General features: G+C 35.4%; 1 protein-coding gene across 4 annotated transcripts in view; it reads left to right on the top strand.

Moving 5' to 3' along the window:
• The window catches only part of USH1C (USH1 protein network component harmonin), a 52,347-nt gene that overhangs the window by 17,410 nt on the left and 21,802 nt on the right, over positions 1–13,135 (top strand). For 2 of the 4 annotated variants that reach the window (XM_049821010.1, XM_049821012.1), the window contains exons 9-15: positions 1,019–1,103; positions 1,572–1,631; positions 1,910–1,966; positions 3,811–3,953; positions 4,549–4,614; positions 7,658–7,782; positions 10,409–10,485. In XM_049821010.1, the coding sequence (XP_049676967.1) occupies positions 1,019–1,103; positions 1,572–1,631; positions 1,910–1,966; positions 3,811–3,953; positions 4,549–4,614; positions 7,658–7,782; positions 10,409–10,485 (613 nt within the window). Of the gene's footprint in view, positions 1–1,018; positions 1,104–1,571; positions 1,632–1,909; positions 1,967–3,810; positions 3,954–4,548; positions 4,615–7,657; positions 7,783–10,408; positions 10,486–11,217; positions 11,268–13,135 lie in introns of all 4 variants that reach the window. The other 2 variants (XM_049821011.1, XM_049821013.1) reach the window with 2 other exon arrangements.

Here is a 13,135-nt window from a genome sequence, read left to right on the forward strand (position 1 = left end):
GGCTGAAAGTGACATAATACAAGCTGTTGTGGAATGGAATCTTCTAAATGCTTTTACATTTTAAAATACTTTTAAATGCTGCTCTGTGATGTAGCAAGTTTCAGCACTGTCCAGTGTCAGGTTCACTCCCTGAACTTAGACTGCTTTCTGTGGCCCTTTTCAAAACTGAGAAGCCATCACACAGATATATCCAGTTCCTAAAAGTAATGTTGAACTTGCAAGATTTTTAGAAATATGAACAGATGCTTTGCAGACTCCTATCCTAGCTGAAAAGCTAGTTATGGAGGTTTTGGGGGTAGAAGGGATATTTTAGGATTTCTTATACATTTAGGAATATATAGTTGAAGTTATCAAGATTGAACTGCACAGAATATTTTCAAAAGCATAACTTTTCTTTCATATTATTTGGAAGTTCTAAAGTTTTAAAAATTATTTACAGACCTGGAGGAGTGGTTCAACATCACCTCCTGGATATATTATCTACAAAAATAATTTCTGTGTTTGGGCCCAGCTTAGACTGCAGCTTAAAGTTTCCAGGCTAGATGTTGGCCCCTGGTTGAAACATCCCACTTGCTTCTAATAAGTAATCCTGAAAAATAACATTGTATTATATATACAGTATACCGCAGTTCAGTGAGTAAATGTGCAAGCAATTACTAATTCTTCATTGTGTTCGATGCTTGCTTTTGATTGTCATTAGCGTCCCAGTCCCTTAGACAGTGTAGGTCAGTATACTGTTATTTTCAACATCTAAGGAAAAATCCAGGAGCTTGAATATTTTTATTTTAGCTTTTTCTTAAGTCCTAGTTTTGTGCTGCAAGGGATAGAAAAGTGGGATGATAAACCATTGTGCATGTACTGGCAAATTTTGGTGTTTGTTTCAGAGTAGGCTAATACCACAAAAGTATTCTTTAATCGGAAAGAAATTATGAGAGAACAACTAAGACTCCTCACTGTGTTACACTGTAATATTCTATAAATATTATCCTTTAAGTGTTTGGTTTTTATATTATACCAGTATTTCCAGTGGTCCAACACAAAAACCAGGCATTTTTATCAGCAATGTTAAGCCGGGTTCTCTTTCAGCAGAGGTGGGCTTAGAGGTAAGTATGCCACCATCCAAGGTAGGTACCACAAAGAAATGTTGTTTGGTATTTACTACTTTGAGGATTCTGGATCACTGTGAAGTCACTCGGTGTGGGGTGGTTTTTTTGGTGTGGGTTTTTTTGTTTGGTTGTGTTTTGTTTTTTTTTTTTTCCATGGGAAAGAAATACCTTGTGGTTATGTTTCAAAATGAAACAAGTTTCCTAAATTTTAATAACATGAGAGTGCCCTCCTGGGTCAGACCAATAGTCCGTCGAGCTCAGTATTTAGTCTCAAAACAGTGGCAATAGGAAATGCTAATACAGGAGGATGTGCAAGCTTAGCCGGTTTCCAGTCTGTTCCCCTTGTACTCTGCCAGTAGCTATGATTATTGTATTAAGAATGTTAGAGAGTATATCTATTTATGTTTTAATTTAATATATGTACTCACTTAGCATCTGTACTAAAATTTGAATTCATTCCTTTAGGTCGGTGATCAGATTGTTGAGGTAAATGGAGTGGACTTTTCTAATGTGGATCACAAAGAGGTAAAATCAAGTCTTCCTAATTCGCTGAATTTGTAGTCAGCTTATTAAGCACCTGTCTGATTTTCCTGGCTGCAAAAAATATGTTTTGATACTGAGCTACATAACCAAAGAGGTTGTGTATTGAACATGGGAATGTGGAGATTTGAATATCTACCACACTGTTTAGTTCAGGCAGGTCTTCTGGAAATCCAGGTTTGACAACCAGCATCTTTCATCCTATATATACAGGACTTTTACCCCTTAATTCAGACTGATCTTTGTTTTGTTTTAATTTGCAGGCTGTCAGAGTGCTCAAAAGTAGTCGTACTTTGACTATCTCTGTGGTAGCAGGCGCTGTAAGTAGTAGTATATTTATAAAAGCAGAACATGTGTGAAAATTACTATGTGGGCAAATAAATGGTAAAAATAAATAGATAAGAAGTAGAGCTGTGTTTCTTTATGATGTCTGTACCACTAAATTCTGTCAAACCAGAGCAGCGTTGAGTAGCTTTTGATTATTTAATTGGTAACTATCCACAGTATTCTCAAATAAACCAGTTTCATGACTGTGGGCCAGTGCAAAACCATTCCCTTGACAAGGAATGGAAATTAACTTCTATTGTAATTGTTTCTCATGTTTGAGAGCTTCTGTTTTAATAGATAGCTGCTTCTGCTGAAACATGAAAGGTGAATTGGAGTAAATTAATTTTTCCATCCTGAATAGCTGATGTCTTAGTCTTATTCCAAATTAATTCCTTGTGTAACTGTTTATCTGATCTCTTCAGTGTATCAACACATTGAAAATTGTTCAATTTTCCATTTCCACTCATTTGTATAACAGAACTATATGTCTTTGGGTCCTAATCTAAAACCAGCTGAAATTAATTAAGTCTTCCCACTGACTTCAGTGTGACTTTCAATAAATGTTTTAATAGTTTTACTGCTTCAAGCCTTCTTACAGTAAAATGTATAGTTCTATACAAGAGGATACTCAAGTTCCATTGACTAATCAAAGATGGTATTTTCTGATTGCCTTGCAATTGAAGTAAATAGGGAAAACAAGATTTATTAAATGATTTAAGATGCTTCCTAAGGGCTCATGTATACTGTGTAGCTATAGTAAGGAATTCATGGTTTAATTAAACTACTCTTAAAATAACAAAAGATGCAGTTGTCCAAAGGCTTTGTAGAAATCGTTTAAACAAATGTTCCAGACTAGATGATTAAGGTCCAGGAACTCAACATCCTAAGGGCTTAGTTTCAACTCCCAGATATGTTACCAACTGTTAGAAAAGATGGGATCTACTCCAGCATGTACCACTGGGGTTGCATCCTTAAAATGGTGAATTGTTGCTATGGAACTCTTCTGTTCCACCCTGCTTCACCTTGCATGTCTCTCCTTTCCTCAGTACACATCTTTGTAGTGAAGAAGAGACTGCGAAGGGAAACAGCTTCTCTACTCCTGGTTTTTGGTCAGCTAAGACCGTGGTGCAAAGGCATTCTTCACTGCTTCTTTTTGTTCAAGCCGTCTGCTTTTGAGCCTTAGAGACATGAAAAATCTGGCCTTCCTAATTAATAAGCGATTGTAATTTCAGTAATGAAAATTAGATAAATGTTATCAAACTGTTCCACACACAGCACCATGGAAATACCTTTCCTGAATAGAAAATAGTGCTGGTGTCTTAACTGTAAAGCAAATGAAACACATCAACTATATAACCTTTGGGCAATGTAGGTTCCCTATATTTGAGTTCCGTGAGTGATGGTACATTTCCACAGCAGCCAGGCACAAGAGCATTAAAACACAGTAACTGTAGTTGCCTTCCACGTTGGCATTCATTCAATGTGCTGTTCTCTAGCATTGCATTGCTCAGATTTCAAGGAAGTATAATGTGGAGTTTTTTCTGGGTGACACACTGAGCATGTCTCTGGCATGACCCCTACGCTGTTGTTGCTGACTTCAGTAGTTGCATGCCTCTTCTGAGTTGTTTAATATCATAACTTTGATACTGAAACTGGGGTAGCTCTTTGGAATGAAGTGGTCAGATCTTTCAGGGTCTTTCAGAAAGCATTCCTCAGAAAAAGTGATGTGAGGAAATGGCAGATGTTCTAGTATGTAATTGGTTTTGAATTATTTCCTAGAAGAACTACATTCATGAGACTTTTTCACAACTGATTTGGGTGGTGGTTCTGATTGCAGGGAAAGGAGCTGTTCATGACTGAAGAAGAAAGGCAGAGAGAAGCATGTCTCCGTGAGCAAGAACGCCAGGAGTTAATGCATCAAAAGCGACTCGCGCTGGAGACTAACAAAATCATCAAAGAGCAGCAAGAGAAAGAGAGATTGTAAGGACTCTGTATAGGACAGTCTGAAAAATTTAGCTTGGATTTGGAAAGGATATGGAAGACAGGAGCAACTGTGAGAAGACTCCCAGTTTAGAATAACTTACAGAGTCTCTGTTCATAAATCCTTATCCTGTGGTGCTCTTGATGTTCTGGGTTTTCAAAGCTGATATCATTCAAACACGTCTTGAATAGAAGGGTCACCTTGTTCCCTGACTGTCATACCCCTATGATTCAGTGTGATATTAGTTATTTTCCCAATGCCATTCCCTCATCCTTTATTTTTAGCAGGACAGTTACAAATTTTATACTCTTACAATAACACACTATGGAACTGTGTCAGAAGCAGATAGTGACTTACAGAGTTAAATAGATGATATGCCCTTATCCAGATGGTCATGAATGTCCTCAGGGTTCCTACAAAAGTATATTGAACCCTTGGTATCTTAAAGATGACTTTTAAAAAGGAGCATTTTTCCCAAATGCATATGTATTTACTGTCCATATCTTTTACTAACTATATGCTGACACACTTTGTGCAAGTTCTTACTCAGAAAGTACTATTTTTATCATGGTGTCCTAATTCCTCTTATTATAGAAGAAAACTGGAGATTTCCCAGAAGGCTGCAGAGGAAGAAGAGAGATATCGCAGAGAAATAGAGCAGTAAGTAAAAAGCTTACATAGGCAATATGCTGCCTGAAAAAGGGTCTTTATATATTAGATCTGACTGAAAACATTCTGCATGTTCTTTTCTAATAAAATTGTGTAATATTTCAATTTGGCAAAATGTAGGGTCCAGTGCATATGAGTAAGTACACCACAGTTAAGGAAAAGGAAATGATCTGAAAATCAGCACCTTGAAAACATGAGGATTATGGTGATAATAAATTCAATCTGAAATTGAATTTGAGTGCTTATTTTAAAAATATATTATAAATGTATAGAGAAACTTAAGATTAAGGAAGTTCTGTGTCTCAGAAGTCATTTACTCTGTTGTCACTGAACCACTACATCTAATTCTAACAGAAAAAAAGAAATTAATATTGCAAGGAAATGGATCAGGGAAGAAATAGGAGAATGACTAAAGAGCTGGAAAACATGCATATACTCAGGGGCTTGATGACTTATCCACTTAGCTTATATTTTTAAAAAAACAAAACAAAACACAGGTAGTTTGTTCATTATCTGTAAGAGTGTACACAGTATGGAATTTAATAGCCTTTTCAGTCTATCAGACCGTTCTGAAAACAAAAGCTGTGTAGATTTAGACTAAAATATGGACTATGTGATGCTAATCATCTTGAGTAGAAATTTCAGTCATAAATTTTAAGTAGGCTTTTGCTTTTCTAAGGAGAGAATTAGTTAAATTAAAACTGTGGCACCTAAAGCAGGAAGTTCTTATAACCTATTTTATTCAGGAAATCTGATTTTTATTATCACAGTCTATTCTGGTTTTAAAAATCTGTGATTATAGGAACTAGACACATTCAAAGATTGTATTATAATAAAGTCAGTACTATAAATGTAACTTAAGCATTGTTCTACATTTGGAACTTTAAAATTAATCAGTATAATATGTTGTTGTTATCACAGTAATTAATTTCCATTCTAAATGATGTTGGGAAATTGCATGAAAGATAGTGTGAAATTGCACAATATCTGTTTTTATGCATCCTTTTAGAGCTAAGATTGACCCTGAAGTATTCAGCTTTGCACCTTTGACATCTTAAACAGTTTTTAATTCATGTTCGTTCACTTAAGTCCCTTTACATGTAATTGTATTAGCTAAAATTCTCTGATAGAAAAAGTGTAGGGATTTCTGAATATGTGAGGTGCAAAAAGGAATATATTCCCTAGCTGTCACAAGAGAAGAATCTTCTGACAGTCCTGCCATGGGCTCTACTGCAGCACGTGGATGAATTCTTACACGTTCTCTTTTTCTAATTCCTGAGGAATAGGTAAAATCCTGTTCTTTATTGTGGCCTACTGTAGAAATTGCTGCAATAGCCATGGAAAGCTGCTGTAAAAGCAGACCATCACAGGTGAAGAATGATTCCATTCTCCAAATGCAGATGGCTTGTCTGTTATAATGAATGTTTGGTATCTGCAATATCCTTCTGAACTAAGTGCATCTTTACTCACTCAGGGAGGACTTTCATGATCAGGCTGCCTTGAGGGCTGCTCATTGTAAGGTCTACCAAGTCTTTATACTGCGTTGTGTAATTTCCAAGTGCTGCTCAAGCACTTATTAAGCTTTTCCATATTACAATCCAAACTGTTAAATCTGTCTCAATCTTGTTGGTGAAGAGGAGGGAGGATGGTAGTATAGCAACTTTGATTTAATCTGAAGCTTAGGTTTAATAAGCAATGGCAGGCAGGCAGTTTCACTAGAATGTAATGCTTTCCCATATTAACAGTTTGTGAGGATGACCCTTTGCTCTATTTTTAAAATCCTTTCTGCAGGAATTCCTTGTATAGATTCACTGTGCCCTTTATTAGTATCTTGCATACATTTTAGGAAGAAATTTCAAATGTGCCTAAATGGCAGAGGTCCTTAACTCTGTGTACTTCAAGTTACATTGTAACCCCATTTTTTATTTTTTTTTTAATTAAAAGAAAATGTAAAAACAAATAACATTCTGTCCAATGTTCCCTGCTATTGACTATGCCTCCAAATCTAAATACTGACCTCAGCTGCTGATATAATAGTGCTTTGACCACATGTGGATATTTTTTAAATATACCTTAGCTAATTTAGAGATGCAAAAGATAATCCAAGTATGAATAGCATCATATATATCTAAGATCTGGTAAGTTTTTGAACCATATATCAGTTAACAAGTTCAAGACAGGCTACAGCCAAGAATAGATCTTAGATCACTTAAAGGCACCGTATATGAAGCTACAAACCATTAGGTTATATGGTAGTTCTCTTGTGACATACTTGGGATTTGCTGAATTTTCCTTCAAAATGTGGTTTTTTGATCATGGTATGTTTCTAGGTGCCTTCTAGGTAATTTACTTGTTTTATGAGCTGCTTTGTCCTGAAGCGTGACAATTTTTTCTTTCTTTTTTCTTTCTTTTTTTTCCCCTAGAATGCTGAATTTTGTGGTTTGTGTCTCAAGAGTATCTAGTTCTTTTGGGGAAGAGTCACTTTTTAGTGTAGCCTAGAATTATGTATTTAGGAAACTATCATCCAAATGGAGATAAGATACAGAAATAAGACGTGCACTCTTGAGGTATAATTTAACATTGTAACATCTGATTTAGGCATGTGGTAAATATTCTGTCACTTGGTATTTTAGCTAAAACTGACTGTTTTTCTAATGGATATTTCCCAGTTCTAAAAATGAAGAATTATTAGGGGAGAGATGGCTTTTGGCTTCAGTTAAGGTAATAGTCAGTATTGCAGTGTATCACTCTGGGGTTAATATTTGTGGAGGTGTTTATATAACTGGCCTTAGAAGTCTCAATATTAAATAAGAATATTTTACTCAGTTACGTTGTATTTTACAAATTATGTTAGTAGCTTAGTAAATGAAACAGATTGATGAAAGGAATTTGTTTTGGGGAAAGGGGCAGTTTATTGTGTTTTATATTAAAGAGGAAAAAAACAAACATATACAACACTAAATAATTGTAATGAGTTTATATTGATGATGCTGGTTCTATGGTCAGAATTCCTAGCTGCATTTTTTTCCTATAGGATAACAGCAGAGGAAGAGAAATTTAAAAAGGAGTGGGAAGAAGACTGGGGTCCTAAAGAACCTCCCAAATCTCTAAAAACTGTGACTGCAGAAGTGCACCCTGCCCCTCATTCCAAACACAGAAGTAAGTAATTTATTTCAGTCTGCTTCCTAGGGAAAGTATTTGTTTCAGACACATCACTGAGCTGTATGGAATATATCACCAGTGTGTGTCCAAGCCAAGCTAGCTATGACTTGGTTATTTTCAGAAGGCTGAAAGCATATGATTGTTTAATTTAATAGCTCTTATTTAACAGGTACCTAGCAAAATCTACATCCACTCAAACAGTCATGTTTTTTAACAAGAAGCAGCAGGAAGAAAAAATAAAGCTCACTAAGAAATCATTTAAAGTATCAGCCTCTTTAGTTTGGGGTTTTGGTGCCTTGCTTTCCATGTTGTTTCTGTTCAGTGTTTTGCCTGTCAACCTTTTCACAGAGCAGTTCTTGTGTCACTAGACTTGTGCTAATTTCCAGTGCATGCCCAAATGGAAGCAGTGCTGCATTTTTTATATGCTGTGCAATTATGTTTTTATGTCCATGTGGATAAGCTGATATTCAAATGCTAAGTTATATACATAGGAGTGCTTTCATCTTGGTGAAGAAAATATTACTTATAAGAAATATTTTAGGCTTTATGGCCTTTTTTCTACTGGGTTTTTTTATTTTTCAAAATGAAGGTATGACGAAGGGGAGACAAGCATTTGGCTTTGCTTCATTTGGAATTAGCTTTGAGCTTTCTGCATTAATCATATAAGCAAATAATTTAACATCATTTTTATATTTGAAAAGAGATCTTGGGAGGTGGAGTGTTTGAAGGTAGAAAACGAGTACTAGATTTGCAGTCTTATTTAGAGTGAATGAATGCACTTTGTACTATTCCTATTGTTACCTTTTTTTCTTCTCCCTTACTCTAAATCAGTGTATTACAGAGGGTGGAGGTTATGGTTTTGAGGTTTTTTGTCTGCTTGCTCTTAACTAAAAAAGACAGATATGGAATCCCTGCTTTTGGCTTGGAGGAAATTAATTCAATGGTTAGTTTTCAGAAAAATCTAAAGATCTTCTCCCTCATCTCTTCAGCAGGATCTCGGCCCTCTCTTACTTTGGCAGTCTTTGAGGGCTGTAGGAATGTCTTGAAGCTCCCTTGCTTCTCTTACATGAGGAGGAGTTAACTTAATTGAGTAAACAACTTAATATATTAAATGTCATTAAAAATTGCAACAGAAATCATTGTTGCAAAAGAACAGTGAGACACTAAACAAAAAAGAAAAATCAAAGATTCTTAAGAATCAGCGACTTAAGTGTTTTTGCTAGATCTTTTGACAAATCTGTTTCTTGCCAGCATGCCTTTCATATCTAATTTATTTCTTCTCCAGCTAAAGTATTTACCACATCATTTTTCTGCATATCACTTTCTTCAGTTCATGCTCTTTTGACAACTATCTTGAAAATTAAATGATGATGGTATAATGATATTTACAACCAGTGCAAAAATAATCTTGTATGCTAAGAGCTTGGGTAGCAAACATGTAAGCATGTACTAATTAAAAGCATGCAATCAGAACTTCTGAATCAGTTCCTAGTGACCTAATTGTGAGAAGGCTAGGCACATTTCTAATAATTTGCAAAATTCAGGCATCTGTCCATGAGTTGCTGTGTGTAGTAGCAGATCTGTTAATATCTTGAATAGATCATCTGTCAGAGTAGAAGAAAAATCCTGTTTTTTCAAGTGTGGTTTACTTGTAGATTTTGAAAGACCTTTTCCTTACTTTTTGTTTTTTCTATTCCTCTCCTACTATCATTTTTCTTACTGAATATATCTGTTTTTCCTCTCCTGTCCTCCTTTTTCCTGTCTTTTTCCTCTTTTCATCCATTGCAGCAAATCTTTCACAAACAGTCTGTAGTCTGCACACACTGAAAATTGATTTGATATCACTGGGCATGCTGCTTCAGAATTAGTCTAGAGTCTGAGGAGGTACTGTTTTACACTGCAACTTTTCCATGAAGAATTGCCCTGAAGTGTAAGTTTGACTTAGTTGTCCAAAGGAATTTAAGACCCTTGGAGCTTAATTGGCTAAATTGGAAGCTACACATAGTATGTGAAGAGTGTGCTAAAGTGGTATTAGACAAAGGAAAAAGTGGAAAGTGCTTATTGCATAACTTAAGGGAGACCTGGGTCAGTTTCTAACCTGATTACGTTATTTTTTTGTGTGACTTTGGGGAAGTCACGTAACTTTTCATGGATGAGAAACTGAGATGGAGAAATGTTTCTTCTGCAACTCTCTTTCATCCATTTAGTTTTCTGATTCTTCAGGACAGTGTTTTCTCTGTATAGCATTTGACCCAGTGACAGCACAGTAGAAGGCTGATATTTCTTTTTGAAGCCAGATATCCCAGAACTGCTGATGGTTTAATTACAGGAAAAGCCACCTACGTCTGCAGGTTCCCTTCATAGCACAGCAGACTAATTGGCCATGTGCAGATACTAACTGCTTTTCAGGGTTGGAGGAGGTTGGAAACCGATTTGATTTAAGCAGGACCTTTTTTTTTTTTTTTTTTTTTTTTTTTATTATGTGGAAGAATATCCTGTTGCTAACTTTTTATTTCATGGAAACTTCTAGTCACACATTGGTGATCTCTTTTTTGTTTCATGGCAACCTCCAGTGAGACTGTCATTTCTGTCTCCTCACTCCTTTCCTCCTTTGTTTCTCTAGTAGATTTAAAGGGAGTTGCACATGACCAACTTGAAACAGATGACATGGATGAAGTGATCATGAAGCAGGACAAACAGGTTTGCAGCTCAGCCTTAGCTTCCTTTCCTGATTCAGATTCTTCCTGTTTCACTTCCTCCTGACAGTCAGTCCTGACACTGAACTGATCATTCGATTTTGCTAGGGTATGACGTTGTTGCTGTCATTGCTTTCTAAAGATACCTTGATACAAATACAAAATCTATCAATCCTACAGAAAAGTGGCTTAAATTGAGAGCTGTGTGTGTTATTGGTGTTTCTTATATAAAACTATGGTAACAGATTATTTTGTATGTTTTTACTTAGCAATGTGTTTTGTAATACTCTATGTACTTGGCTTGAAATATTCTATCCTAGGAAATGGAGCTTTTCTTGTCTCCTCAAACGCCACTGTGTTCTGCCACAAGCTCAAATGAGTTTTAATACCTGTTTCATTTTAAGAAGGTTTGTTAAAACTAGTGTAAAGTAGGACTGTGACCCTAGATATCTTAGCAATGCATATGGCTGTATGGTTCTGTATGAAGATTACTTGTTGCATTTGCTTTGTTTAACATAAAATGTGTATCACTAAAATAAGGGTAACATGACTAAATGTACTAGCACAATTGATCAAGAAGTCATCTAAGAACTTGTCATATAATATCAGACCTTTGGTCTTGTGCTTTTAAAAAAATTTTAGTCAGTTATATGTTTTACCATGGACTGATCTGAATGTGAACCAGTCCTTGACTTTTCTTCCAAAAAAACCCCCACGTTTCCTTTACCTTTTGTAGCTTTTGGATGGTTTTATCGGTATGAAGGAAAATTTCCCACAATCCGCAAGGTACAAAGTTTGATATGTAAATTTGTTTGCTGTGCATTTGAATTTTAATTCCTCTTTTTTCTTCTTCTTCTCTGTTACTACTAGACATTCTTTATAGTCAAATACTTTTTCTTTTAATGTGTGCACAAATTCAGGTGTGTTTGGGATGCATCTGCCTAGGAATTTGTCCTTTTGAATACTTTGGACTTTTCAAGTTCTGCCAGCTGCAGTGGGAATTATATGTCAGTACTTTGCAGAAAGTGTTCAGTACAGGTGGGCAGTACGTGTCTTTATGTTCTCCAAAAGTCCTCAGAATAATGTATAGAAAATGTAGAGACAAAAATTCAATGGGAATCAAGTATGCAGTTCCCAGTTAGACCTTTGCAAATATCCCAGTAAGAGGAGTGCTGAAGGCAAAAGGCTTTTAGGCATGTACATCACACAGAATGAGAAAGAAAAAAAGAAAGGAAAAGGAAAAAAAAAAAACCCAACAAAAACCCAACCAACCAACCAAAAAAACAAAAAAAAAAAAAGAAAATCTTTAAGCTTGATAGAATACTTTTATATCTGTAGAGTTGCTGCTAAAGTATTGCAATTTCAAATTATTAGAGTTTAATAATTTATTCCTGCTGTTGCTTTATTCTCTTTATTTCTTTCAATGTATATTAGCCATATTATAGGGTTTTTGTGGTTGTGTTGTGTGTTGGTGATGGGGTTTTTTTTGTGATGGCTGATGGTCATGAACTGGGGTAGAAATGTCAAGAAAGAGTTTGTATGTCTATCTTCTGAGAGCTCAAGGTTTCTGAGGAGGTCAGGATTGTGTCTGACAGATTAAGTATTTGTGTCACCATTTAGGACTATTACTTTAACCTTCTGTGTGGACAGGAAATGCATGTTCACCTTAATAGAGAATAGGAAATGATGGTACACTCTGATACCATTTTGTACTGCTAGCAACTCTAAATCAACATGGATCTGTAACTTGTGTGAAAGCCAGTACAGTTAGGATATCTATCTGAAAACTATAAATACATGTTATGAAAGCTCAATCTCTTCACACAAATAGGTGATCTTCTGTATTGCTGCTGACAAAGGTAGTTTATAGAGTGTACAAATACCTTTTCATACAGTAATGAAGATCTTACCCAGTTCCTGTTGAACTCTACTGCACAGTGTGGACTAGAAGCTTGAAAAGACGTATTTTTAATCTTTGGCTTTCAGAAATATTTTTAAATCTCGAAGTGATGAATTTTCATCCTACTCCAAATTGCTAATTGATATTTTGTTTTGTTTTAAAAACAAAATTTCATTCTGTACTAAAAATGTCTATAATAGGAAGTAAACTGAATCCATGGGGAAAATGGATGGAAAGGGTGACTCATCCTGCTGTATCTGAATGCAGTGAATGCAGCTAAGATTGTCTGATATATGTTCATGTTCTGGAACACTTTGGCTTGTTTGTGTACTGCTTAGTGTGCCTTTAAATTCAGTAATTTTTCAAATGTTGATACCTAGGCGGCTGACCTGCTAGATGTTACATGTAGTACTAAATGTATCGTCTAATTTATTAGAAGATAAGATAATATCAGCAATTCTTATTAACGTACAAACTAATTAGCCCTGAATAAAACATGCCAACAGAATTATGTTTATGTTAAAACATTAGTGTGAAAAGCTAGACTGGTTTTTTACTTAAACTTTTTTAAATTTTTGTTGCCAACTATTATTGATTTTTTTATTATTTTTTATTTTTTTCCCAAGAACAACTCCACTTAACCATGAAGCAATAGAAAATATCCCACTGAATTCAGTAGTACAAAGTTCTGATTAACTACTTGCCTCGGAGAATTATCTTTTGAGGCTGCCAGGGAAAATGTCTGTTTTCCAAG

Source organism: Accipiter gentilis, chromosome 17, assembly GCF_929443795.1.
Source record: "Accipiter gentilis chromosome 17, bAccGen1.1, whole genome shotgun sequence".
Taxonomy (NCBI): Eukaryota; Metazoa; Chordata; class Aves; order Accipitriformes; family Accipitridae; genus Astur; species Astur gentilis.